The sequence below is a fragment of the Sphaerodactylus townsendi genome, linkage group LG13 (assembly GCF_021028975.2).
Source record: "Sphaerodactylus townsendi isolate TG3544 linkage group LG13, MPM_Stown_v2.3, whole genome shotgun sequence".
In the NCBI taxonomy this organism is placed as follows: domain Eukaryota; kingdom Metazoa; phylum Chordata; class Lepidosauria; order Squamata; family Sphaerodactylidae; genus Sphaerodactylus; species Sphaerodactylus townsendi.
In genome coordinates this window covers 49,656,662-49,684,545 of record NC_059437.1, presented here as the reverse complement: position 1 = coordinate 49,684,545, position 27,884 = coordinate 49,656,662, and the positions used below count along the sequence as shown (strand labels likewise).

General features: G+C 46.0%; 1 protein-coding gene across 1 annotated transcript in view; it reads left to right on the top strand.

The window, feature by feature from the left end:
- Nucleotides 1-27,884, top strand: part of ADGRD1 (adhesion G protein-coupled receptor D1) — a 296,498-nt gene that overhangs the window by 49,689 nt on the left and 218,925 nt on the right. Inside the window, 1 exon segment of the mRNA XM_048515018.1 lies at nucleotides 8,000-8,141. Coding sequence (XP_048370975.1) covers nucleotides 8,000-8,141 — 142 coding nt within the window.

Below are 27,884 nucleotides of genomic sequence, written 5' to 3'. Positions count from 1 at the left end.
CTTTGGCCCCTTCCACACATTCACTTTCAATCCACTTTCAATGCGCTTTGCAGCTGGATTTGACTGTGCGGAAGAGCAAAATGCACTTGCAAACAATTGTGAAAGTGGATTGAAAGTGTATTATTCTACATGTGCAGAAGGGGCCTTTCACTGTACATTTGCAAGGAGTTTGACCATCTTTGTCAGTTTAATCTCTGCAAGGAAGGGGCTTGTGTAGGGTACGTCAGTTATTTCTTGGCACTGCGGCCTTTGAGCTAACGACTATATAGGTCAGTGGTCGCTGGCATGGTGCTTGAAGGCAGCCGCTAACACTTTTCCTGATGGCCCACCAAGTGTTTTTTGAAAGTGGGTTTCTGATTGGACACTGGCCCTTTCTGCCGAAATCCCCTAAAACATTTCTGAAATGGTTCCAAACTTCTGGCTCTTTACAACAATGTATGTCTGCACCTTCTCTACCTCCTAGCAGCAGCCTAACTGAGGGAATGGCTGCGCAGGCTGTACGACGAGCCATTTCTTCCAGACAATTGAGCCTCCCCCATCTCCTACCATTACCCTCTTTCTTCCTGCACCCAGGGCACCTGTCCTCTCACCACTGCCCTGGATCTGACCCTACACTGCGGCAGGCAATGATGAAACACCTCTGCCCTCTCTTGCCTCAAAAAACCCTGTGGGATCATTATAATTTAGCTTATACTTGACAGTGCCTTCCATTGTTACCTTTATAAAGATGCCCTTCCCTTTGGCAATCAGTTCTGCTGCCTAGGGCTAAGGAGCAGCAGTGGCGTAGTGGTTAAGAGCAGGTGGACTCTAATCTGGAGGAGCCGTGATTGATTCCCTGCTCTGCTGCTTGAGCTGGGGAGGGTGGCTTATCTGGGGAATTCAGGTTAGCCTGTACAGCTGGGTGACCTTGGGCTAGTCACAGTTCTTTGAGCTCTCTCAGCCCCACCCACCTCACAGAGTGTTTGTTGTGGGGGGGGAAGGGAAAGGAGTTTGTAAGCCCCTTTGAGACTCCTTGCAGGAGAGAAAGGGTGGATATAAATCCACCTCTTCTTTTTTAAATACAGCTGGCACTTCTTGAATTGCTTGGTATATATTTAAGGAAACCCACCCCTTAGTTTTTGGATGGCACTACCTCTGTCCCTTGGCAAATAACAGTTCCTGGAATGTGAAGTTGGCATCCCCCCGTCCCTCTCCCCATGAATTAAACTCCAGCTATTTGAGGAATTTTTGCAGATGATAGCCTTGCATTTCGTTCTCTTTTTTTTTGCCTTCCCGTGCTTATTAAATATATAGGAACCCACAAACAACTCTCATTTACCTTTTATCCTTTTGACAATTACTTTTTCTAATGAGAATTTTACAGTTCGGACCTTTCCAGGATATTTCTTCCAGCACATTAAATCTCAGAATTGGGTTTGCTCATCTGTAGTTAATATCAGCTGTCTGCCATTTTTAGTCGATTCTTATTCTTCTTATTTTTATTGCTATACATTTCTGTTATTTCCTTGCACATGCAAAGTCCTTAACTTTATTGCTCTGTTTGCCTGCTGGCTTAATAAAGGTTCTTGAAAATGTTGCATTTTCTTATAGTGAACCCAAGCAGACTGCAGGTAGTTTCTTTCTTGTGTTTGTACAAGGTTACAAATTAAGAAACAAAACTCTCTGGCCCCTTCCGCATGGGCCAATAAACCCAGGCTGGGGAATGGGAAAAATGTTTTTTTGGGGGGGGCTTCGTACAGTTCCGGCCCCTGAAGCCCCGTGTTAATTCTCCTGAAACAGGTTTTTTGAGAATCAGGCTATCTGTGATTCTTTGGATTGCAGCTGCTCTCAAGCGAATGGCAAGATCATGCAGCAGGAATATAGGAGTGTGGAAACACATCTGGTTCACCAGACAAGAGTCCACTGCTCACCAGACAAGAGTCCACTGTGGAGGAGCAGGGAAACAAACCTGGTTCTCCAGATTGGAATCCACTGCTCTCAACTGCTATACCAGGCTGGCTGTCAGTAGTTTATTTTAATTGTGGGTAATTTATGAAACCAGGACTCAGCTTGCAGGTGGTCACTCAAATGTGGTGGAGTCTTCTTTTTTGGAGGTTTTTAAAGAGAGGCTGGATGGCCATCTGACAGGAGTGCTTTGATTGTGTGTTCCTGCATGGCAGGGGGTTGGACTTGGTGGCCCTTGGGGTCTCTTCCAACTCTATGATTCTATGAAATCCCATTTGCATCAAAGAATACTTGCTTCATAACTGACACACAGAGTTTGCAAGGGCAGCAATGAGGAACATGGCAGAACTGAGGCACATGTTCATCTGCTGTGTGAAACCATAGTAAAGTTTAACTACGGTCAGTAAACTGACTTCAGATCCAATTGAACCATAGGCCGTTTCCGCACGGGCGGAATATGGCGGCCTGGGGATGGCAAAAACGCCGTCCCCAGGCTGCCATTCGCACAGGGGGCACAGCTGCATCGCAGCCGCGCTGCCCTCGTGCCGCCCGACCGGCGCCAAGCCGGCGTTTCCAAACCATGCTTCCCCAGCTTGGTTTTTTGGAAATGCCGGCTGGAAGCCGCTGCCGTGCGAATGGCAGCAGCTTCCAGGCACTTCCCCCTCCACTCCCTCCCTTCACTTACCTGCTCTCCGGCCCTCCGACACATCGCCGGGGCCTGGGGACACGCCCCCCTGCTCTGCAAAGCTGGAGTAGGCGCGCAGGGCCGGGCAGTGTCCATCCAGGGCTTCGGCGGCTGGTGCGGGCATGAACGAGGGACATGCAGATGGATTGGGATGACGCAACCTCGGCACTCTGCGGCGCCGTCGTCCCGGCTCTTTCTGGGACCGTTCATGCGAACGGTCCCAGCGTCGTCGGGTCGGCGTCGAGTACCGCCTCCATGCAGAAACAGCCATAGTTAGCAGAGTAGCGCAGGTTTTGGACCATCACACTATCTGTAGTTTGTTTCATTAAACTGTGCTTCTGCAAAATGCCTCATAAACAGATCCTGTCTTTTTGTGGTATTTTCTAGGAGCTAAGGTTTGTGAGCAAATTTTGCCCCCTTAAAAAAAGTGAAAACAATGTTGTTATTTAAACATTGGTTGTCAAAATTCCCTCAAGCTAGGAAAATGTCTTAGCTGGCTTGCTAAAATGAGCCTCAGCCAGCTTGGCTTTCCTCCATATCCTGGTCTGAATTATGCTATCTTTGAGAAGCGAACATTTTCGGGACGAGATGGGCCTCTTTCATAACAAAACTATAAATAACGTGCCAGTATACTAATTTGAAAAATATCTGTCTTTGAATGGGGAGCCCAGTCTCTGGGTGTGGGAAGTTTTCCCTTCATTGACTTTGTTTCACTGAGGTTTATCTTCAGGCATTTTCTGTGAGTCCATCAAAGAATGCGGTTGGCTGAAATGAAAGCAATGAAAGCAAGTCCTTATGGAAATGGGTGAAGAAATGCAATAATGATCAAACCATTCAAGAGATTCAGTTGCGGCTCACACCAGATAGCATTGAGAGCGGGCATTTGTCAGGAACGGTTCCCAATACCTGCTTGGGAAATACCTGGGGATTTTCGGGGATAGAGCCTAGGGAGGGCAGTGTTTGAGGCGAGGAGAACCTTAAATAATGCCATAGAGTCTGCTTTCCAAAGCAGCCATTTTTCCAGGTGATCTCTATTGCTTGGAGAATTCGTTGTAAAAGCCACCACTTGGAGGTCAGCAACCCTCTGGAGGGTGTCCATTCTTCAAAGCAACCGTTTTCTCCAGAGGAACTGATCTTGGTCATCCGGAGATCATAAGAACATAAGAACAAGCCAGCTGGATCAGACCAGAGTCCATCTAGTCCAGCTCTCTGCTACTCACAGTGGCCCATCAGGTGCCTTTGGGAGCTCACCTGCAGGATGTGAAAGCAATGGCCTTCTGCTGCTGCTGCTGCTGCTCCTGAGCACCTGGTCTGCTAAGGCATTTGCAATCTGAGCTCAAGGAGGATCAAGATTGGTAGCCAGAGATCGACTTCTCCTCCATAAATCTGTCCAAGGCCCTTTTAAAGCTATCCAGGTTAGTGGCCATCACCACCTCCTGTGGCAGCATATTCCAAACACCAGTCAACTGTGTAATAACTAGAGATTTCCACTCAGAGGCTGGAAACTCTGGTGGATTCTGCACAACGCAAGCATAACATCTTTAGGATGTCATAAAAAGCATTTTGGGGGAGAACTTCGCACAGCTCTCTTCCTCAAAACAAGTTCAGCTCATTATATTCCTCTCAACCCGGATTTTTCAAAAATCGCTAAAGTAGAAGATGAGCGGGATGGGTTGAAGATGATTCCTGCCTGCTGAGCAAACACAAGAAGGCAGGGAATGCTTTATTTCTCCCGCCCAAACCTCTTATTTTCATTTCGGCTGTTGGCACCTGCCATTTTGTGTGTTGCAGCAGATTCTCTGTGAAGACGACCCACGGAGGTTTCCTCTGCTTGCAGCTCATCCGTTTGCTATTTCGCGGCAAAAAGTAGATGAATAAAGTTTGTTTTCCCTGCACGTGGTTGTTTTTCCTTTTTTTGTGTTTTCTTTTGAGGGGGATGTCTGCAAAACTGCATCAACACAATGAGAGAAGCTGCAATATGGGCATATTTGTGTTGCTGAAGCTTTGTAGACATCTTCCTGTCGCTATTCTGGAGAACCAAGTTTGATCCCCCACTTCTCCACATATGCAGCAGACTCTGATCTAAAGAACCGGGTTTGATTCCTTACCCTTCCACATGAGCAGTGAACTCTTCTTTGATGAATTGGATTTGTTTCCCCAGTTCTTCATGTGAAGCCTGCTGGATGACCTTGGACTAGTCACAGTTCTCTCAGAACTCTCTCACTACCGCCCAGCTCACAAGGTTTCTGTTGTGGGGAGGGGGAGGGATTGTGATTATAAGTCATTTTGGGACTCCCTAAGGTAGAGAAAAGCAGGGTATAAAATCTCCTCCTCTTCTTCTTCTTCTTCTTCTTCTTCTTCTTCTTCTTCTTCTTCTTCTTCTTCTTCTTCTTCTTCTTCTTCTTCTTCTTCTTCTTCTTCTTCTTCTTCTTCTTCTTCTTCTTCTTCTTCTTCTTCTTCTTCTTCTTCTTCTTCTTCTTCTTCTTCTTCTTCTTCTACTGCTGCATGCAATTGGTACCAGGATGTTGCTAAAAATAGCATCCCCATGTTGAATTCTTCCCCAGCCTTCTTGTAAAATGTAGGATTAAAATAGCTTGCCTGCTGTAATGCTAACCAAACAATATCCACTGTACCTGAACATGCTTTGGATCTCCTTTATTGTAACACGTGTGCTTCTCAAAGACTGAGACAGGTCGCTTTAGGGATGAGTCGACAGGAAGACCCGAATTTCTTACCTGGATCATGATGCTGTCATTTTTATGCTTCCACGTTCCCCAGGCTGCAGCCAACCTTGCTGTGGAGTGGAGATGCTAAAACACCCAATGTGGAGAATTGTTGCTACCAATTAAGTGGAGGAGGTTTTGACCTGTTCCTCAGGACTATCTCTTACCTGCCACTTATACTCTCTGTTCAAGGTCCTTGCTTCCTGAACGCAACTCAACCACCTCACCAGTATTTGGACCTCTAATCCCTGGTGCTTAGTCTAATGAGAGACTTTATCCTTATGGGTAATTCTGGCATAGAAGATCAGTTCAAAGGATGAGTCTTGTAGTCTAATATTCTGTAATTCTGGCCTAAAACAAGTACTGATCGAGAAAGGTGAGGTCTTATAAGTGAGCGAAGTGTTGGTTTACATTCTCTTGGGGTTTAATGCAGTGGCGTATCTGCCTGAGGAACATGGGGGTCAGTTGAGCCCAGGTGCCCTCCACTGGATCATGTCGGGGGCACCCGGTGGGCTGAAGACTGCACCTCGGTCCGGCTTTGCCAGGCTGCTCCTTCAGCTGGTGAAGGCTCCTGGCGGGGCGGGGCAGCAACCTGATGAGGCCGGGCTGAGGTGCAGCCTGTGGCAAGGCTCCCTTTGGCCCAGCCCTGCCAGGCTGCTCCTAAAGTAAGTGGGGTGCGGGGGGGGGGGGGGCCCAGGGCAGGGGTTGCCCCGGGCACTCTTTCCCCCACCCCCGTATGCCTCTGGTTTAATGCCTTTTGTATTGACTACTTTTTTTTGGGGGGGTGGCTATTCTCTTTTTAATTGAATATATTTTATTGTTTTTAAAAAAGAAGGTGTGTAACAAACACACCCACATAAAATAATGAACAACAAACAAACAAACAACAACAAACACAAATAGTTTACATGTCAAGCTTCCATGGCTATAAACCAGAGGCATACGGGGGCTACTTTTTTTCTGTCGTATTATGTATTATGCTTATATTTGTTTAATAAACTAGCAAAGGGGGGGTCAGGTCTAAGTTGCCCCTGAAAACACTAGAGAGGCCAGCTGTGGTTTTGGAGAAGCAGATGTGTTACATTGAAGGGGGAAGCGGAGGATGTTGTGAGTCAGGTGTAGGGCATCCCATCTGGTTAGCATTATGGCTGGCAGAACTTTCTCCTCTCCCCTCTTAAATCTTGGCTAAATTATGCCAAGTCGTCAGCTGACCCAAACCTGTGTTGACACTTATGGAATGATGCTTATTTAAAACAGCTGAAGACAGGGTGTTATTTTTGCTCATTTTTCCTTCTCCTCTATTTCAATGAGACTTGGATGCTGTTGCAGCTGGATTTGAACAACATTCTCTTACACGTCAGCTTTACTGATTTCAGGAAGCCAACGTGGTGTAGTGGTTAAGAGCAGGTGGATTCTAATCTGGAGAACAGGGTTTGCTTCCCTACTCCTCCTCATGAGCAGCAGACTCTTATCTGGTGAACTGGATTTGTTTCCCTACTCCTACATTCCTTCTGGGTGACTTTGGGCTAGCCACAGTTCTCTCAGAACTCTCTCAGCTTCACCTACCTTACAGAATTTCTGTTGTTGGGACAGGAAGGGAAAGGAGTTTTTAAGCTGCCTTGAGACTCCTAATGGTTAAGAAAAGGGGGTATAAATCCAAACTACTACTACTCCCCTTTTTCTTGGGCTAGTCACAGTTCTTTGGAGTTTGTAAGCCCCTTTGAGTCTCCTATAGGAGAGAAAGGGGGGATATAAATACAACTCTTCTTCTTCTTCTTCTTCTTCTTCTTCTTCTTCTTCTTCTTCTTCTTCTTCTTCTTCTTCTTATTATTATTATTATTATTATTATTATTATTATTATTATTATTATTATTATTATTATTATTATTATTGTAGATTTCACAGCTGCCAGATCTTTAGCTGGTTGTTGGTCTTCATTACAATTCGAGCCTCACCCAGAGGCCTAGGAAGTTGTAATGTATCGGCGTAGTATTCATGCGGATCTCAGCAGGGCTGCCTTCTGAATTTGACCAATGTTGTTGTTGTTGTTGTTGTTGTTGTTGTTGTTGTTGTTGTTGTTTGTATGATTTAATGTCGTTTAATGCGTTGTGGTTATGCCGATTGTCGTTGTCGATTTATTCGTTGCCTCCATACATGCACGTTGTTTATTATTATTATTATTATTATTATTATTATTATTATTATTATTATTATTATTATTATTATTATTATTATTATTATTAACCAGGTATTAATGATTCACTAGCACACAAGTTTATGCCTGGCATATCTCCCTGCAGACTTAAACTGCAATTTTGTATGCTAGACATAAACTTGTGTGATATTGAATCGACCACTAGAGGGAGCAGAACATGAGCAGAGCAGGACCCTCCCCCACCCCGCTGCCAAGAAACAAGAACCTACAAGAGAGGAAAACAAAAATGCTGAGAAGCCCTACGTCTTGCTAAAGTTTATAGAAATTGCACTGAAAGTGTGTTATCCAATGTGTATAAAAGGAGTCCTGGATGCACCAATCCATGCTCAGTCCATATAAGGCAACTTGGTCAGTTCTATGGACGGAAGACAGGTGAGTCAGCAACTGGAAGAAATAACTAACTGCTAATAGGCTGCTGGTTTGTTTTCTCAGGATCCCAGAAGCTGCTTCCTGCAAACACTGCATGATTTCAGCAGCCAGCTACGTCATTTCCCTGAAAGTGGACCCTCCACCGACTCTGTCCCGAAACCTGTCAGGTTCCCCTCTTATCACCATCCATTTGACTCACAAACTGGTAAGTGGCAGAGGTCTTACAGATTCTTCGAGTTGTTTCTTCATTGTGTTCTGGGCTGTGTGTCTCTTGATGCTCAACAAATAATAGGTTGGATTCAAAGGTGGTATTCCATTTTTTATGCGGTGTGGGGGGATCAATTTTTTAAATTTCTCCCTTACACAGAATTTTCTTGTACCTCCTCCATTCCTCTTAGTCCCTTGATCCCAGTGATGAGATCCAAAAATGTTAGTAACAGGTTCCCATGGTGGTGGGATTCAAACTGTGGCGTAGTGCCAATGGGGCTGGGCGGGGCACGATGGGGGCATGGCCGGGCATTCTCGAGTGAAGGGCATTCACCAGGTGGGTGGGGCTGCTGGCCAGCAGGGCAGCCCCAGCCACTGCACCAGTCCTTAGGCTGGGAAGCGAATGCAGCATGAGCGCGCAGGCTGCCACGCACGCTGGTGCACCTCCTGCTAGACTGCTTCAAGTTCTGCGCTCTACTGCTGAGAGGAGGGGCATAACCAGTGGTGGAATTCAGCAGGCTCACACCACTTCGGCAGAACCGGTTGTTAAAATGGTGCTTGTTAACAAACAGTTGTTAAATTATTTAAATCCCACCACCGGAACCAGTTGTTAAATTATTTGAATCCCACCACTGGGCGTAACTAAGGCAAAAATCACGTGGCAAAATCACCAATTAGTAACCCCCTCTCGGCACACACAAATAATTAGTAACCTACTCTTGGGAACCTGTGAGATCCTGCTGGATCCCACCTCTGCTTGATCCCCAAAGAACAGGATTTGATGCTGGGTCTCAGTGGGGACATGGGGCAGAGTCCTCCTCTGCTAACTTCTTTCTGCTGGTGGTGCTTTGCATTGAATTTAAGATTAAAATTTGAAAAATATGTGCACACATACAGATGTTCTGGGTCAAGATAACTCATTTCCATTAGTCAAGATTGAGAAGTGCAGAATCCTGGGACCCTCGTATCTTATGTAAATGATAAGCATTGGTGTGTGTCATCTATTTCATTTATGAGAATTGTCTGAACAAGGCCCTAATGCTCTTCTGCCCTGCCCTGCAGTGATAGGAGATTCTGCTTTCCCCCTTTTCCTTCTGCTTCCGGAAATTCTTGTCATGACTCTCAGGAATGTCTTCGCCTGAATCCTGCCATATTTCTAACTGCTGAAAGCTTCCTGCTCGAACCGCTTGGCACCGTTATCTTGCAGCTTCAGGGAGGTGGAGTGAACCTCATTAGGTTCATTAGTTTCTCACCCCTGCCCCCTTTCCTGGTTGTTATCACTGTCTGAAGAATGTGTGGTGTATATGCATGTGACCATGTTACTCTTCCCTTTAGGAATGTGTGTGGGTGTCTTCTCACCTTTGGAGAAGGAAAGGGGTGGGTGGTCTGATGGGTCTCTTCTAGGGAATATACCCTTTTGCCTGTCACCTTGTGTTCAAACAATATAGCCATCAACTTTCCTATGCTTGTCATCAATAAAACAAGAAATTCTGCTTCTAAAGGACCAATTCCTGTCTTTAAGCAATCTGGGGTTGTGACAATTCCTTATCTTCAGAGCCCTAAGAACTAGAAGCTGGCTTTAATACAGAAGGATCTTGGCATTGTAACGATACCATATTCTGTGCAGCTCTAGAAGAAGAAGAAGAGTTTTGGATTTATATCCCCCTTCATCTCTCCTGTTGGAGACTCAAAGGGGCTTACAATCTCCTTGCCCTTCCCCCCTCACAACAAACACCCTGTGAGGTGGGTGGGGCTGAGAGAGCTCCGAGAAGCTGTGACTAGCCCAAGGTCACCCAGCTGGCGAGTGTGGGAGTGTACAGGCTAATCTGAATTCCCCAGATATGCCTCCACAGCTCAGGCAGCAGAGCGAGGAATCAAACCCAGTCCCTCCAGATTAGATACACGAGCTCTTAACCTCCTACGCCACTGCTGCTCCTATCATGATGTCAGCTTATACGCTGTCCAGACTGCAACAGACTGGAAAGGATGTTGTTGGACTCGGCATCCTTTGGGAAGTTTGTCTTCTCCAGCTGTAGCTGCTGTTAAGGAGAGGAGGAGGAAGATGGTGGTGGTTGGGCCAAGGATACAAACCGTCCCCAGTGTACTGGCCACTTTCTCCATGGCCCCTTCTGCACAAACATTTTGAGGCAGGAGATCGAACGCTTCCTCCATGGAGTTCCTTATTCTTTTTAGCCCCAAACGTTTTATTTTCTGCCTCAAAAGATTTCAGTTGCATGGGGTTCCCAGGCGATTATTTTTTTTGAAAACGTTTCAAAAAAGTTTTCACTTGCCGTGCGCTCTCTTTAAAATATTTCCCACACCTCTCCATAGTCCCTGGGCTTTCTCATCAGCGCCATTTTCTGAGCTTGCGCCGGCCTTCTCAGGCTTTATTTCCATCAGTTCTTTTTTAATGTTGGGAGGTGACGTCTACGTAGCTACATAGACATGACCTGTAGAGAATCGTAGCACGAGACTTTGAAGCTTTGTAGCTACGAATCTAAGAAGACTTTTTTTTTTAAAAAAAGGAATGACCACAAAATGGCAGCCAGGAAACGTTTTTGAGGGGTGAGTGCGGACAAACAGAGGGTTTTGAAAATGTTTGCAAAATGTTTTTAGGGGCTTGTGCAGAAAGGGACCATGACTAAGGCACTGTGACTGTTGTGTGTTTTTAAAGAGAGAGAGGGCATTGGTTCCAAGGAAGGAAACATTCAGGGTACTGTTTATATAAATGTTTTAGCTGCTGAATTTTGTGGCATACAAAGCAATGATTCTGAAAACGGAATGTCCTTGAGAATCAAGCCACATAATGTATTCTGCGCTCCCAATGAGAAACTGATGAATAAACAAGTTTCATCTTTTCTCTTCTCTGATTTCAGTGATGGCTGCACAAAAGCATCTAATTATGGTTAATATACATACATCTGCTATGTTGGCCTGTTACCTTGCATTCCCTATTCTTAGAGTAGGGCATGGCTAAAGTAGAACCAGTACAGTCTAGCATAGCTTTTAGTGTATCACATTCCAAGATGGGAAATCCCAGCTCCAATCTCTCCTCTGCCAGGAAGCTCACAGAGTGATTTGGGCTGGTCATACTTTTTCCATCGCACTTTCCTCACAGGAGATAAAAATGGGGCCAGGAGTGCCGTGAACTCCTTGGAGAACAGGTAAAATAACAAAAAAATGTAATAGATAGATAAATATGCCAATGTAGTTTTGTGTTCTAAACATGGAACTGCTCCAGTCCTGTAGAAAGATGCCATTCAGGTGGAGGAGGGGGGAATCAAACCCGGTTCTGCAGATTAGAATCCACCTGCTCTTAACCACTACACCCTGAAGGGTGCATTGATATAATATGCAGCAAGTGAACCTTCAGACTGCCCCACTGCTCTTAACACATTATGTCTGTCTTTACTCCTCAAAAAAGTCCCAGGATAAAAATAACTGGAAAGAGGAAGTATATATACAAATAGTTTCACTGATTTCCTTTCTTCAGATCCCCCCCCCCCCAATTTTGAGAAGACATGACATATTTTATTTCAAAGGTATTTTCCAGCCAGCTGCTGCATACTAGAGTTGCTTGCTCTTGCTGGCTGAATAGCATCAGGTGCTTAGAGACGGACAGGGGAAAAAATGTAGTGTGGAGACTGACTTTCTTCTTGTTTGGTTGCTGGGGTGTTTTTGAACCGAGAACTCTTTGGAATGGTGTCCCGATGGGTCCTTTTGGCTTGTTTGAAGACTCAGGTTGCACAGTTGGCTCTTCTGATTCATTCAGCTGGTAGCATACTTGGTGCTGTCAAGTCACTCATATGAGATATACGTTAAACCTCCCAGCTCTTCAGTGGATTTCTTTTGTCAGTCTGGTTCCAAGGCCTGTGGTTGTTCCATTAGGATCAGACAGAATTAACAGTTGTGAAGTAAGATGTAAGGACAGTCGACTGAGGAAGCAGCTTTTCTGGTATAAGGAAAAAGACACAGTTTCCAGAGCAACCTTGCGTCTCTTGTCATTGCTAGTGACAAAATCCATTAAGATGGATGGGGTGAGTAGAGAGGCTGGCAACAGAGTGGCTGGTGGATGTTGAGAGCCAGTGTGGTATAGTGGTCAAGAGAAGGTGGATTCTAATCTGGAGAACCGGGCTTGATTCCCCACTCCTCCACCTGAGTGGTGGAGGCTTATCTGGTGAACCAGATGTGTTTCTACACTTCTACATTCCTGCTGAGTGACCTTGGGTTAGTCATAGTTCTTTGGAACTCTCTCAGCTCCACCTACCTCACAAGGTGTCTGTTGTGGGGAGAGGAAGGGAAAGGAGCTTGAAAGCCACCTTGAGTCTCCTTACAGGAGAGAAAGGTGGGGTATAAATCCAAAGTCTTTTTCTTCTTCTAAATTGGGGCAAAGGAGACCCAGATTTAACTAATGTGCTACAATGTGTTTAATGATAATTCACGGGTCCCTTCTGCACAGGCAACACAAATGGGTTAAAGAAACCCATTTGCACAGTGGATGAAGGGATCATCTGGGATTGCAGAATCCTGGTGTCAGGATGTGACATGGTTCACACAGGAAATGCTGTGTTTCCCTGCAAACTGCACATCCAAGAATCCCTTCCCACACACTTCCCAGCACAGAATGGCGGCTGCCTGGAGAATCCACCATAATGGTAGATGGGAAGGGGAATAGAACACCTTCCTGCTTGCCGTAGTTCTCACAGGTAAGCAGGAAATGTAGGTTAAAGGGGAAAAAGTAGCTAATTTAGCAATTTTCATTTAACCTGGGTTCAGCCAAATATAACAAGTTAGAAGCATTTGGGGGGCAAGTTCTATGAGAACTTCTCCAAAATGCCTTTTTTTGCACCTCTGAACCCATTGTATTTGGCCTGTGCAGAACCATCCATTATTAAACAGTTCAGTAGGTGAAAGGTCTCAAAATTCTAAGAATCCTGTCCACAGACCAGAGAAATGGATTAATCAGCATCCTGGGACCATCAGATCCAGTCACTGCTGAGGTAGAATCCAAGTTGGAATGGATGTGAGCGATTTTATCTGCAAAACCTTGAGGAAAACAATTGCATCAGGCGTCAGTTTTCAGCACAGAGAAATTCTGGAGCAGCTGCAGAATGAATAGCCCTAGGTTGGCCAGCTCTGGGTTAGGAAATTCCTGAATGTTTTGGGGGTGGAGCCTGAGGAAGGTGGGGTTTGGAAAGGGGTGGGGCTTCAGTGGGGTATAATGCCATAGAGTCCACCTTTCAAAGGGGCCATTTTCTCCAAGGCTCCTTCCGCACATGCTGAATAATGCACTTTCAGTCCACTTTCAGAATTGTTTGCAAGCGGATTTGGCTGTTCCGCACAGCTGCAAAGTGCATTGTTTCCGCATGTGCGAAAGGGGCCCAAGTGAACTGATGTCTGTCTCCAGGAGATCAGTTGTAATCCCAGGAGATTACCAGCCACTGCTCGAGGTTTGGCAAGCCCTAGGTGGTGCCCATGTTTTTAAGCCATCTTTTTGTAAAGACTAGAGCCTGTTGCCACCCGAAGTTTGAAGACCTACACAATGACTTCTATTCTGAAAATGTTATTTGCATCAGCGGCTTTCCTTTTCAGTGGAGATCACTTCAGTAGCCTGAGTGGGTTTCTCTTCTTGGCGTCTGAAGAGGTTTCTTTATTACAGATTCATCCCGAAGTAGTGGGAGGCAGGGCTGGAAGGCCAGAGTTTGGTTTGGAAGGGGTTGCAATGTGAAGCTCTAAGGGAACCTGTGCCTCGGGCTCCGCCCAGTCTGAGAGGCGTGATTATACGTGTCACTCCTCATTACCCAAACATCATACTTGACGTTTCAGTGCTCTGGGAACTGTAAAAAAGTCCTGCAGACAGATTCAAACCCTCGTCCTCCGCTTGACCCTGTTTCTGCCTATTCTAAGTATAGGTTATTTCTGCTGAACTGGCTTTCTTGCCTTTTGATTTATTTTTTACTTACTCTCTGCTAAGCTGGTTTTGAGAAGTGATGCTTAAATCAACATTTTTAAACAGTTAACAAAAAACCCCTCCTCTGACTGTAATTGGAATGTGATCGCTTTACTGGCTGAAACAGTAAACTCCCTCATGTATGCTGTGAGAGAACCGCTGGAGAGCCAAGAGAAACAAACTAGATAATTAAAGGCTCCTGTGAATCCCATCCAAAGATGAGGCTGCCTGCTGTATCTCTGCATGGTTTACTACTCTCCCTTGTCTCCTCCCAATCGTCCTCCACTAAGTTGGCTAAATCTGCTGTGTCTTTGGAGCGTACAGTCACAGCCAATGCAGTCATTAGAGATTTCGAGTTGTGGCAGAATGGTTTGGTTTTGGAGGAAGAGGCTTGTTGTGTCTCTGCATGTGTTACTGCCCTTGAATAGCCTCTTTCCAGTCAGGAGACATGCACACAGATCAGCGACTCATGCAAAATGATGAGGGCTCCTTAGAGGTCTTACATGCTGCGCAAGTAAGCTTTTGAGGAATGAGAATGAAGTGTGGCTCCAGTTTGCTTTCCTTCCCAACAGGGCTGGAGTTAGGGGAAACTGCGCCGGGGCAAGCGTGAGCCTTGCACCCTGCCATGCCCCCACCTGCCCACACCATGTTCCAGAACACCCCAGAACGCCCCCGGAACACCCCTGCATCCGGTGCATCACACCCACCATCCCACCCCTTGGTGTTACAACCGCATCTAGAACCCATTTTCTGTTCCAGAAACATGAAGGCATTTGTCAGCGTTGTCGATAGCTTTTATGAAAGTCATGTTCTTTTTGATAACTTTCTCTTTTTTTGTAGACATCCATTTTAAGAAAACAACCTTTATTTTCAGTTCAGTGTTATTTTCCTATTAGCCATAGGCCATATAGCAAAATACCGTACAAAATAATGGAAAAAGGCTCCTCTTGTAAATGACCAAAGCTGAATTAGAAGCCGGCTTTCCAAAATTAGTTACTATGATGATAAGCGTTTTGAACATAGGACTCGAAAGAGGCAAGAATTACCTTTATTTTAACAATGGTAAGGATAATTTAAAAAGAACTGAGTGTTTACATCGAAACAACGTTTTAAATTTAAAGGTCTGGTATTCTTGCGTTTTGCACATGAACTTGCAGTGAATTTTATGGGCATATGTTCTTGAGAATTCTCTTTTCACCATTATAGTATGATTTCTCTCCCCCCCACCCCATTGCAGTCATTTGCACAGTAGGATGTAGCCCAATCATGTTTTAGTAATGGATGTTAATTTATCTACAGTCATTGCATTTTGAATCTCTCTGCATGACTTCCTCAAGAGATTGCTCCTTATCACAATTTCAATTTCCCCAAAATGCATTATTGCTCTGGTGAATGCAATACCTACTGGTGTCTTTTTACATGGTATCATAAAGCATTTGACAGGTCTGCCTGTAATGTATGTAGAAAATGGGGTTGCAGTGAACAGGAAGCTGTTTCAAACTCTCTGTGTATCCATAACCAAAGATGGAGGGAAAGATTGTGAGTTTAGATGACATACATAATTTGTTATAAGTCCATTGTTTTTGCCCATTATCCCCAACCTCTGTCCTGCCTCTAGTTCAGGTCAGAGTCACAAGAGGTTTCTCCTGCACCTCTTTCTTCTTCTGCCTTTTATCAGCGGCTCTCCAATCATGACTGCTTCCTTTCTTTACTCTCAGGTAGCTACCTGGTTTTCAATGTATTGTCGAAGGCTTTCACGGCCAGAATCACTGGGGTGCAGTGTGGTTTCCGGTCTGTATGGCCGTGTTCTAGCAGCATTCTCTCCTGACGTTTCGCCTGCATCTGTGGCTGGCATCTTCAGAGGATCTTCTTTGACACAATTGTGGCTTGCTTGTCAGGCAGCCAACCTAGCTGTCCCAGAATAAGTGTTTTTGAGGTCTCAAAGGGGCACCTGATCTTGGGGCAGAATGATCCAATGAACAGAACGGAGTCACCTGCGTTTAGCTCTGGAGGAACAGCTCTGTGGAACAGTATCACAGACAGAGAGAGATTCATTTCCCCTGTTCAGGCGTAGCCACCCTTTGCATCTGAGGCAAATGTTCAGCTATCCCTGCTGCCTTGGCCAACAGGTCACCTCTCCCTTTTGAGACTGCCAAGTTCTTCTGTTGGCAGTGTCCCTGTTCCTTTCAGAGCAGCTTGGTTAGCAGCGGTGGATTCCACACAACATCTATGGGTAATGCCTTGCAGTCTTTATAAAGGAACTTGTTTCCTTTTTCCTCATTCGCATGTATGCCCTTCACCCATTCAGGCACTAATTGGAGTTCATGGAAACAATCAGGGTTGCTTTCACACCTTTGCACAGAGATGCTTCTCTTTTTATTATTATTATTATTTCCTGCAACACATATGAACCTGCTCAGGCATACAGTAAGGAACCCCTGCAGCCATGTTGATTGTCCCACAATCCAATCAACTGCATCTGCAACACACAAAGAAAAAAAAAGAAAGAAAAAGGGACCCAGGGTGATCTAAGAAATCTACATGATTATTGTCCATGAGCTCTGGGAAGTGGTGGGATCCAAAAATTTTAGTAACAGGTTCCCATGGTGGTGGGATTCAAACTGTGGCGTAGCACCAATGAGGCTGGGTGGGGCACGATGGGGGCGTGACCAGGCATTCCAGGGGCGGGGCATTCCTGGGTGGGGCTGTGGGCGGGAAACAAATGCACACAGGTGCAGGCTGCCACGCACAGGTGCAGGCTGCCACGCACGCCGGTGCACCTCCTGCTAGACTGCTTCAAGTTCTGCGCGCTACTGCTGAGAGGAGGGGCGTAACCAAGGCAAAAATCACGTGGCAAAATCACCAATTAGTAACCCCCCTCTCGGCACACACAAATAATTAGGAACCTACTCTCAGGAACCTGTGAGAACCTGCTAGACCCCACCTCTGGTTCTGGGGTGGTAAGGGGTGACACCTGAAGATGGAGAGCAGGGGTCCCCAGCAAGCCTTGTGATTGACTATTGGAGATGTGATTGGCTGTGCAGGTTATTTTAAAGGTTGTTTGGGCAGCAGCTGCCACCACAGCACAAGGATAGGCACTGGGTGGCTGACATTGAGCTGTGGCAATCCTTTTGTGGCTGGCTCCACCTCCTTTAGCAGCCATTTTGTGGCAGCTGCTGGGTTATTTGCCCACCGTGCCATGTCAGAATTCCAAATGTGCTCACAGGCTCAAAAAAAAAAAAAGAGCTGGGGATTAATTTAACACGGTTTGAAGCTGGAAATGACATGTTTGAAACAATGCGGAATTCCATGAAGGAAACGTTTTATTTCCTGCCTCAAAATGTTTTAAAAGTTTTGTGTGGAAAGGGCTTCTGCATTCAACAGCTGCATATGTTCACTGGCCTTTTTTGGCGGGGGGTGGGGAGGGGGATAAGGTGGAGATTGTATCTGTCCACTTCTGTTGAAAGCCTAATAAGAACAGAACCTGTCAATTCCCTTCCTACGTACACAGAACCCCTAGATTTGAGCCTTAGATCACACTTCTAAACTGAAGAACTGCTTCCTTCCCTTAACGTCTGCTGACAGGAAACAAGAGTGTCAGCATTCACCATGCTGATCAATACCAACCGGGGAAGCTGAAGCAATATATCCAGGCTGATAAACTTCTAACTGAATCCCACAGATATCTTAATTTTGAGAGCGGCGCGATATTGAGTTTGCTGTCTTCTCTTGTGATTTGGCATTTGTCACCTAGAGTGGGGGAGGAGGAGGAGACCATTACGGGGCGCGATGCAATCAGATTTGGCTCTGCGGCTGTATTGCCTAACCTCCGACGCTCTCTCGCTCCTGAAATTAAGTTTCGCCCTCCCTCGTTTCTGGCCCTCATTGGTGAATAATAAGCATTCGCAGAGCCGGATTGCAGAACTGTGATGATGGATTGCTTCTATGGTGCTGGAATAGTTCCAATGTAGTCAAAATGCTTGTGCTATAAAGTCTTCTGTACCCTCCCTCCAAGTGAACTGGTATGCAGTTATGGATTTTTATGACTGACAAGGGAGATTTCTAAACCACCGCCTCATTTATAGGGTATAGGGATTTCCGCCTGTGTGCCATAGAGGAGAAGCATTATGCAGAAAACACTGGCCCTTTCCCCACTTACCTTTGTCCGAGGGTTGCTGCGCGCAATTCCCAGCGCGCGCAATTCCTGGCGTGCGCCCCGGCTTCCCCACGACCCCGCGTTCTGCGTGGGGTCATAAAAAGATGCCATTTGAAAAGGCACCAGGAATTACGCGCGCTGAGGGGGCGCGAGAGAGGCAGCGTCGGGGCAGCTGCGTTCTTGCTGCCCCTGAAGTGGGGAGTGCAGCTGGACCCCGCGCTACTTTAGGAGAGTAGCGTGGGGCTTAAGGTAAGTGGGGAAAGGCCCACAGTAAAACCTTGCTGCAGGGGCGTACGGCCCAGGGGAACATGTGGGGTCAAATGTCCCCAGGTTGCGGCCATTTAGTCACGTGGGGGGCCCCCCGGAAAATCGCCCCACACATCCCTCCTGCTTCCCCCTGGGTTCACACACTGACTTCAAAACCTGGCACAAAAAGCGTTGTTTGGTCAAGGTGGGGGAGGGCGCCTGCCCGTACCCAGGGTGCGGGTAGGGGGCAGAAAACAGATTTGGCACCGGGCTACATTTTCCCTAGATTCTCCTCTGCCTTGCTGGTACTTGTCCTGTCGGTCTGAATGTACAAAGCTGCCTTAAACCTTTGGTTATTAGCTCAGTATCAGAGGTGGGATCCAGCAGGTTCTCATCAGTTCCCGAGAGGGGGTTACTAATTGGGTCTGCTTTTCCGTTAGAAATTCCATTAGGTCCAAAAATCATGAAGTCCTGTTGTTTACTATGTGGCTGGTTAGCGAAGGTAGAAAACGGGATAATTCTCCCTGTTGGGCTGTTTTAAAAACATGTTTTAGAAATATGGTAAAGTTCCTTGTTTAAGGAAAGTATCCTTCTTTTGATTTCTAGAAACAAAATTAAGTATTTGAAAGTATGAAGTATTTGACAGGCAGTCAATTAGAGGAGAAGTAGTTGTTTCTGTTGGCAGTAGACGATAGGACTTGCTATAATGAGTTTAAATGATGGACAGAAAGATACCAGCTGGAAATTAGGAACTTTTTTTTACAGTAAGAGTTTTTTACAGTAACAGAGAAATTATTAATGCCCTGCCCCCGGAATGCCCGGCCACGCCCCCATCGTGCCCCGCCCAGCCCCATTGGCGCTACGCCACTGTTTGAATCCCACCACCATGGGAACCTGTTACTAAAATTTTTGGATCCCACCACTGCTCAGTATTGCTTATTGTCTGGGGACCATGCTGGTTTGAATTAGCTGGTTTGTGTAGCAGGCAAGGGCAAACCAACTGTGCTCATCTCTTGCCTTGAAAACCTGTAAGGAGTTGCCATAAATCAGTTGTGACTTGATGGCAGGCTTTATGATTGCATAGTGCTGTCAGTATACATGGTGAACTGCAGAGAAACATTAAAAAAGACTAGTCTCTGCCTCAAAGAAATTTTCGCTCTAAACAACTACAGGTCAAGGAGAAAAGGTGGGAGTGGAACCGGGAAGTACGGCTACCAAACGATGAAAATGACGATCTGCTGCTAAACATTTAGACATTATTTCAGTTGGACGCTACAGCTCTAAACCTGAGATGTCCTGGGAGAAGTGGGTTCTGAGAAGAGAGAACATTACATAGGTGGAGGGATTTCCAGGTGAAGTGGTAGCAATAGAGAATGGGCAGAGCCTTTTAGGATCCGAAAATCTTGCCCCTCTGTTTGCAAGGACCAAACTAAATACTATGGCATCCTTGGGTCTGACCTGTAGATGCTGATGCTATGTTAAAGCTGAACTCATCCATTAAAAAATTCTGCAAGGACCTGATATTACTGTTGTTTTAAATTATATTTATGATTTTATATATAATGTTTTATACTGTACACCGCCCTGAGCCCTTCGGGGATAGGGCGGTATATTAAATCAAATTAACAACAACAACAACAACAACAACAACATACAGCACAGTATGACCCCACCATGCCTTTTCGAGTGCCAAAACCCCCCCCCCCCCGGCCCCATAGCTATTTTAGCGCTTGAAAATGCATGGGGCAGGCAATACAACATCCTGCTACACTGAGGGTCTGATAAGGATTGGGCCCTCAAGGCATTTTTAAATGGTCAAGCTGAGCTGTAAAAAGGTATCGGTTTTTGCCAGTCAGACCCCATGGATGCCATAACTTCCAGTTGGTCTTTCGTGGATTTCTTAGAGTTCTGAGTGGCCACAGCTGTGTATCTCTACCCATCTTTCTGATCTTCTTACAGTCCTAAGTGTGTACCTCTACAACTAATGTGTTTCTTGAATAAATATTTTTGTTATTCAGGAGGGAAGTGTTTAAAAATCCCTGAGATGTATACGTAGAAACAACATAGCATGTGGAGTTCTTATAGGTGCACCAAGCTGTTATTTTGCAGGTCTTGCTGGTAGCCGTGCAGCTTTGCAGGGGGGTGGGGGGGGGTGGGTGGGCTGGAGTTAAACTTCCTGTGACTCAAATATTAATAACCCTTTAAAAAAAAAAAAAGCAAGCGACTGCACAGCTCGATTTCAATAAGTTGGCTGCTGAAATTATAAACGATGGCAACAGCAACCGAGTTGCAAATTGCATTCCACCAGTCCCTAATCCCCACTATGAGCAAGCCTTCTGCAAAATTAGCCGGGATGACTTCAAACTGTTTTCGTAATAGGAGGGGGAACATTTGCAATCAATAACATCTTGATTTCGCAGCGGAGGCTGCCAAATCCAACTTTACACCCGCCTCCCTTCGAAAAAAGGAAAACGTTTTTATTATTTCATAGCAGAGAATGTCAAAACAGAATTAATTGGAATCGCTAATGATGAGAACTGTTTATTTCCCGAAGTAGTTTTAGGGTTCTGTTTCAGGGAAAAGGCCAAGGAGTTTGAGACCACATCTTGGTTCTTCCCCCTCTAAACTTATGTAACCCCACCAGCAAATTAGAACAGATAATAAGAGCAAGCAAAACAGATGGCTCTGGATATGGACTTCACAGATGTGCACACCAACTTTGTTACATGGATGGAAAGATTTTTCTCCCACTTCTTGTTATGTGCAACATGGGGCTGATTAATTTGGGGCCATTTCCTGTTCCCTGCAGCTTTCCCCACAAAAATATCTCTCTCCCATCGTTATCTCTGCATCACTAAGTCAACATTATTCATGCATGAATGACACATGTGATGTATGGAAATGCCTTATAGATTTCACATCAGAATGATGCAAAACGTGCCTCGACAATGCAAACAAATGCAAAGCTACAGCAAAAAGCAGAGAAATGGAACTATAGACAAAAAGACAAGTAATGAAATGGGGAACATTGTTTCATCCTTATTGCCATTCTTTTGGCTGTAAATTCCACCACTTAGGCCCCTTCTGCATGGGCCAATACATGCAGGCTAACCATGGTGTAAAACCCATGCGGGGGGGGGGGCTTCACACGGATCCCACTCCTGACGTGAGTCCGCTCCGCATTTCCCGCCCCCCCCCCCCAAAGGAAGTTCAGGATTGCCATGCAGAGGCAGGCAATGGCAGCGTACTTTTGGTCTTTTTGGCTTGAAAACCCTACGGCAGTGGTGGCCAACCTTTGGCACTCCAGATGTTATGGACTACAATTCCCATCAGCCCCTACAATTGGCCATGCTGGCAGGGGTTGATGGGAAGGGTGGCCAGCCATCTGGAGACATAAATTTCGAACCGCTTCCCTACTGAATCACCATAAGTCAGCTGCAATTTGGTGGCGTTTTTCAGCACCATAGGACTCTGTAGACCAATAACTATTTCAGCAGCGGGGCAAAAGAGGGTCTGCACGAGCCCCAGCCCCGCCATATATAGTAAGGGGGCGGCCCAGGAGACTGACGCAGAGGCACTGCACCCTCATGCCAGCCGCCCGCCGGCCAGCAGGCTCTCCTTTGCTGACCTCATCCCAAGAGGACTGGCCCGCCCCCCAGACGAGCTGGAAGGGAAGGAGGAGCATGTCGCCCTTCCCCTGGCGGCAAATGGAGGCTGCAGTGAGTCCCTGCCGCCCCCTTTCAGCACCATAGGACTCTATGGACCAATAGGTTCGATGGGCTGCAGGATTAAAATGTGCATTGCAAAGAAACAGGTTTAGTGGTGGCTCATATCTTCAGACAGAGGTTGCTCGCCATCTTTATGTTTGCTTGTGAGCTGTTGGAAAAGAATATTTCAAGAACATCAAAAACCAAATCTTATCTGCCCTTCCTCCTAGGAACTTGGGCAGCCCCATTCAAACCCAGGGCACCATGCCAATGTGGCACTGCCTCTCCGTTTCCAACCAGAGTTTCCCGTGGCACAGGGAGCAGAGAAAAGCTCCAAAAGGCATACAGGAAGCGTGCAAACACTGGGTAATTTACCCCAGTGTGCAGCCACTTCCTTGGCCCATGCACTATACTGAGTCTAATCATTTAGTCCTGCGATACTCACTCAGACCTCTTCCGCACATGCAGAATAATGCACTTTCAATTCACTTTCACAATTGTTTGAAAGTGGATTTTGCTATTTCGCACAGTAAAATCCAGCTGCAAAGTGCACTGAAAGTGGATAGAAAGTGCGTTATTCTGCATGTGCGGAAGGGGCCTGTCTTTCGGTTGTAAAACTACAGCATGCAGACTCTAGAAGAAATAAAAGAAAGTAAAATTTGAAAAATTAACACTTTTTCTGGTGGGATGAGAGGGGAACAGACTATGAAAGGCCCTTCTAGAGCTCTGGGTTGAGGCCTCCAAAGCTTCATTTCTTTGGGGAAGTCCATTTGTTTTCCATTAAGTTTTATCTCAGAGCATCATCTTGTTAAACTGATCAAAAACTTAGAGATGCTTGGTATCGGAGAATGTGCTGTCCAGGATAATGCCGACACATCAAAGTTCAGAGATTGCAAATACAAAATAATTGGCCACATGAGCGGGCCCCGTAACACATTTTTGAGGAGGTTTGGAATGAGAAAATGGAACGTTCCTCTGTGTCTTTGCTCTATAGTTTTGCATTCTCACTGTATAGGCACATTCCATTGGCCCAGATATAATTGGATTGCCTCTCTGCTTACACACAAAATATCACAGTGAAAAATGAGAACTTTGAAACCATCTATTGGGGAAGCTAAGATCTCCCAGCTTACGAGGGGCAACTCACATTCCGAACAGCAAAAATGATACCTTCTTGTCTGTGAAGTCGCTCTGTGGCTTTTAGAGCACTGGTCCTTAAGATGGATTGAGGCATAGGAAATAATGTCTAACTTTTTTTCTTTCAACTATGGCAAATCCATATGCACTTGGAGACCCTTGAGAAACTGCCCTCGTGAGCTGGAATGGCTCACTTGGAAAAATGTGAATCAAGATAGGTCTGGATTACTTTCCGCTATATGACACTTTTCCTCTTGGTTGGGCCTCCAGCTTTTCAACTTCTTTGTGCCTTTATGGGTAGCTTGATGAGCAAAAATATCTCCATCTTTTTAAAAGTAGCATTTGGTCATTTCCATTCACTAGGCTTGCCCTGACTTGAATGGCCCGGCTAGCCCTATTTCATCAGATCACAGACGCTAAGCAGGGTAGGTCCTGGTTAGTACCCTTAGATGGGAGACCACCAAGGAAGTCCAAGGTTGTGATGCGGATAACGGCAAACTATCTCTGTTCATGTCTTGCCTTAAAAATGCTATTTGGTCATCATAAGTCAACTATGACTTGACAACAATTTACATACACATCATCAAGCTCTTGTTTTGTGAGTGTTTTGTCTGAAACTACTTTCCTGGCAAAAAGGGCTGCTTTAGAGGGCAGACTCTATGTTGTTTGCTGAGGTCCCTTCCCTTCCCAAACCCCGCCCCTCAAGCTCCACCCCCAAATCTGCCGAATTCTCAACCCAAAGGTGGCAACCGTGCTAACTGCAGTGCGGAGGGGAGAATGGGTGTTGAACGGTGAATTCGTGCCAGAGAAGAGTTAAAGCTACTCCACCCCATAGCCCTGATCCAAATGGCAGCCCCACTGAGCTATTATTTCTGCTTGATAAAATCCGACCACATAGGCCCTTTCTGCATATGCAGAATAATGCACTTTCAGTCCACTTTCGCCATTGTTTGCAAGTGGATTTTGCTATTCCACATAGCTGCAAAGCACACTGAATATGGATTGAGAGTGCATTATTCTGCATGTGCGGAAGGAGCTCTAGATCAGTGATGGCGAACCTTTTTGAGACTGAGTGCCCAAATTGCAACCCAAAACCCACTTATTTATCGCAAAGTGCCAATGTGGCAATTTAACCTGAATACTGAGGTTTTAGTTTTTAAAAAATGGTTGGCTCCCAGGTGTATGTTACTCAGGAGTAAGCTTGGTGGTAGTTGGTGGCTTTGCTTTGAAGCAACCGTGCAACTCTTCCAACGGGTGAATCACGACCCTAGGAGGGTTTACTCAGAAGCAAGCCCCATTGCCAGCAACCAAGCTTACTCCCAGGTAAAGGATTGTGCTTTAGTTCTTTTCATGAAAATCAGTGGGGTTTAACAGTGCTTAACAGGGTTACCTACACTGCTTTCCCAAAACTAGGTCTTAGGTTTAATGCTAATAATCAAGCCCAACTGCCCAGGCCAGCCTAGATGGGGGGGGGGGGCACTCTGTTTGCGCGTGCCCACAGAAAGGTCTCTGAGCGCCACCTCTGGCACCCATGCCATAGGTTCGCCACCACTGCTCTAGATAGACCCTGTCTTTCACTGCTCTGTGTACACATCGCTCCCACCTTTTGATAGCTGCAAACAAAGGGGCAAGCTGCTCAGCTAACAAATGGGATAGCGGGGAGGGGAGATTCTGCTGTCTTCTCTGAACCAGGTGCAGTCAGTTTTCGAGCACATGATGTTCCTGGCATTTCTGGCCGGGTTTATCGGAAGGAGAACTTGCATTGTGGGAGACAACTCATTTTCGGAGTCCGAGGAGCTCAATGGAATTTCCTAATTGCACTGCTTGTGCCAATGGATTAGCCTGGGTGGCTGGAGCTACACTGGGGAGCCTGCTGGAGGCAACGTGGGAGGTTAAAAAACATAATTTGAGGTCTTGTTTACTTGAATTGAAGGCTTGAAGTGGGGGGGGGGGCAGAGTTTGTTGACTTGGAGCGGAGCCACTGAGCAGACCCAAGCCATCGTAGAACTTTATTTGCAATTTATTTATTTACTGCGGCAACTTAATATCTTGCTTTTCTGCCCAGCTGAGTCCCACGGGGGCTTATAAATGGGCCTCAGCATAGGTTAAACAAACAATTAAAACAAATTGCAGTTCATTTGTTTATTTAGATGAAGTCTGTTCTGCCTCTCCATGAAGCCTGCCACAAACAAATGACAAATCAATAAATAACGCAAGCCCAAACCCACATCCTAGGTACATTGTGCAGCCTGTTTGCTGCTGGTTCCGGGGCAGAGTTGCCAGTCCTCCTGGTGGGGCCTGGGGATCTTCCAGGCCCCTCCAAACTACAAAGAAACTACATCTGATCTCCAAACTATGGAGCAAATGACTGCTTTAAGGGTCCATCCCTTAAATATTCAGGAATATGCCAAACTAGAGTTGGCAACAGTATTCAGGGGCCACAGGGCAGGTGAACAGATACATGAGCTTGGTGTAGCGGTCAGAGTGCTGGACCTTGAGACCCAGATTCAAATAACTACACAAGCCATGGTAGCTCGCCAGGTGACCTTGGGTTAGTCACCTAACCTCCCTCACTGGACACAGTGCATAACAGACTTCTTTCTGTGATACACCTCTGAAGATGCCAGCCACAGATGCAGGCGAAACGTTAGGAACAAGATCTACCAGACCATGGCCACACAGCCCGGAAAACCCACAACAACTAGCTACCTCACAGAGTTGCTGTGAGGATAAAATGGAGGACTGAGGAATGATGCAAACTATTTGGGTTCCTGATGAGGAGGGAAATGGGGTACCAATTACCGCAAGAATTCCACAAATTTGGCTGTCGCTCTTTAGCCCACACCCTAGGGTGTATCTGTCTTCGGGCCATGCCTAGGTTTTCCAGCAGCAGACAGGAAGGAAAATAAAATTTCAGCCTTGATGTGATACAGCCAACAGCTACCTTTCCAGAACTCCCCTCCCCTGTAAAGCTGGATGAAATTTCAGCAGGTGAAGTGGCAGGCGAGAAACCTGTACTGAGGTCTGCCACCAAAGAGCTAGAAAAGATTCTTCAGTGCACATAGGGGCAAAAAATCCAAACTTCACATACAAGCTACAAGGGTCAGTGCTATCAGTCACAGACCAGGAAAGGGATTTGGGCGTCTTAGTGGATAGTTCCATGGGAATGTCAACTCAATGCATGGCAGCTGTGAAAAAGGCAAACTCTATGCTGGGGATCATTAGAGAAGGAATTGAGAATAAAACTGCAAAGATTGTCATGCCCTTATATAAAGCAGTGGTGCGACCGCACTTGGAGTACTGTGTCCAGTTCTGGTCGCCGCATCTCAAAAAGGCTATTGAGGAGATAGAAAAAGTGCAAAGAAGGGCAACAAGGATGATCGAGGGACTGGAGCACCTTCCCTATGAGGAGAGGATGCAGCGTTTGGGATTCTTTCGTTTGGACAGGAGACGTCTGAGGGGGGATATGATTGAAGTCTATAAAATTATGCATGGGGTAGAAAATGTTGACAGAGAGAAATTTTTCTCTCTTTCTCACAATACTAGAACCAGGGGGCATTCATTGAAAATAGCTGGAAGGTGAGGACTAATAAAAGGAAACACTTCTTCACGCAACGTGTGATTGGTGTTTGGAATATGCTGCCACAGGAGGTGGTGATGGCCACTAACCTGGATAGCTTTAAAAGGGGCTTGGCCAGATTTATGGAGGAGAAGTCGATTTATGGCTACCAATCTTGATCCTCCTTGATCTGAGATTGCAAATGCCTTAACAGACCAGGTGATTGGGAGCAACAGCCGCAGAAGTCCATTGCTTTCACATCCTACATGTGAGCTCCCAAAGGCACCTGGTGGGCCACTGCGAGTAGCACAGAGCTGGACTAGATGGACTCTGGTCTGATCCAGCTGGCTTGTTCTTATGTTCTTATGGATGTGTCACTGCCAACCAAGATCAAGAAGATGCTGACTGTTGTGGGTTTTCCAGGCTCTGTGGCCGTGGTCTGGTAGTTTGTGCTCCTAATGTGTCGCCTGCGCTGATGCAAAAACTACCAGACCATGACCACCCAGCCCGGAAAACCCTCAACAGCCATGAAAGCCTTTGGCTCCTTCTGCATATGCAGAATAATGCACTCTCAATCCACTTCCACAATTGTTTGCAAGTGGATTTTGCTATTTCACACAGTAAAATCCAGTTGCAAAGTGCATTGAAAGTGGATTGAAAGTGCATATATGTGGAAGGGGCCTTTGACAATACAAGATGAAACTAATTCATGTATGGGTTTGACAGCTAGGCAGTGAAGAAAGCTAGCAGGAAGAAAATGAGTTCCTTTGAAGTGTAGTATTGGAGCCAGAAGATTTTGACGGCACTTACACACAGACACACCACCCACTGTTCCCCCCATCTTTTGCTGTGTACCCCCACTTTCGAAAGCAAGGTCCGTGTTTATAGAATACCCTCTCTGTTGCTTGCCTGGTACTCATATTCTTTATTTCAGTCTTCAAAGTAAATAATTCTGATTTACCTTGGCGTTGATTGACTGTGTTGGT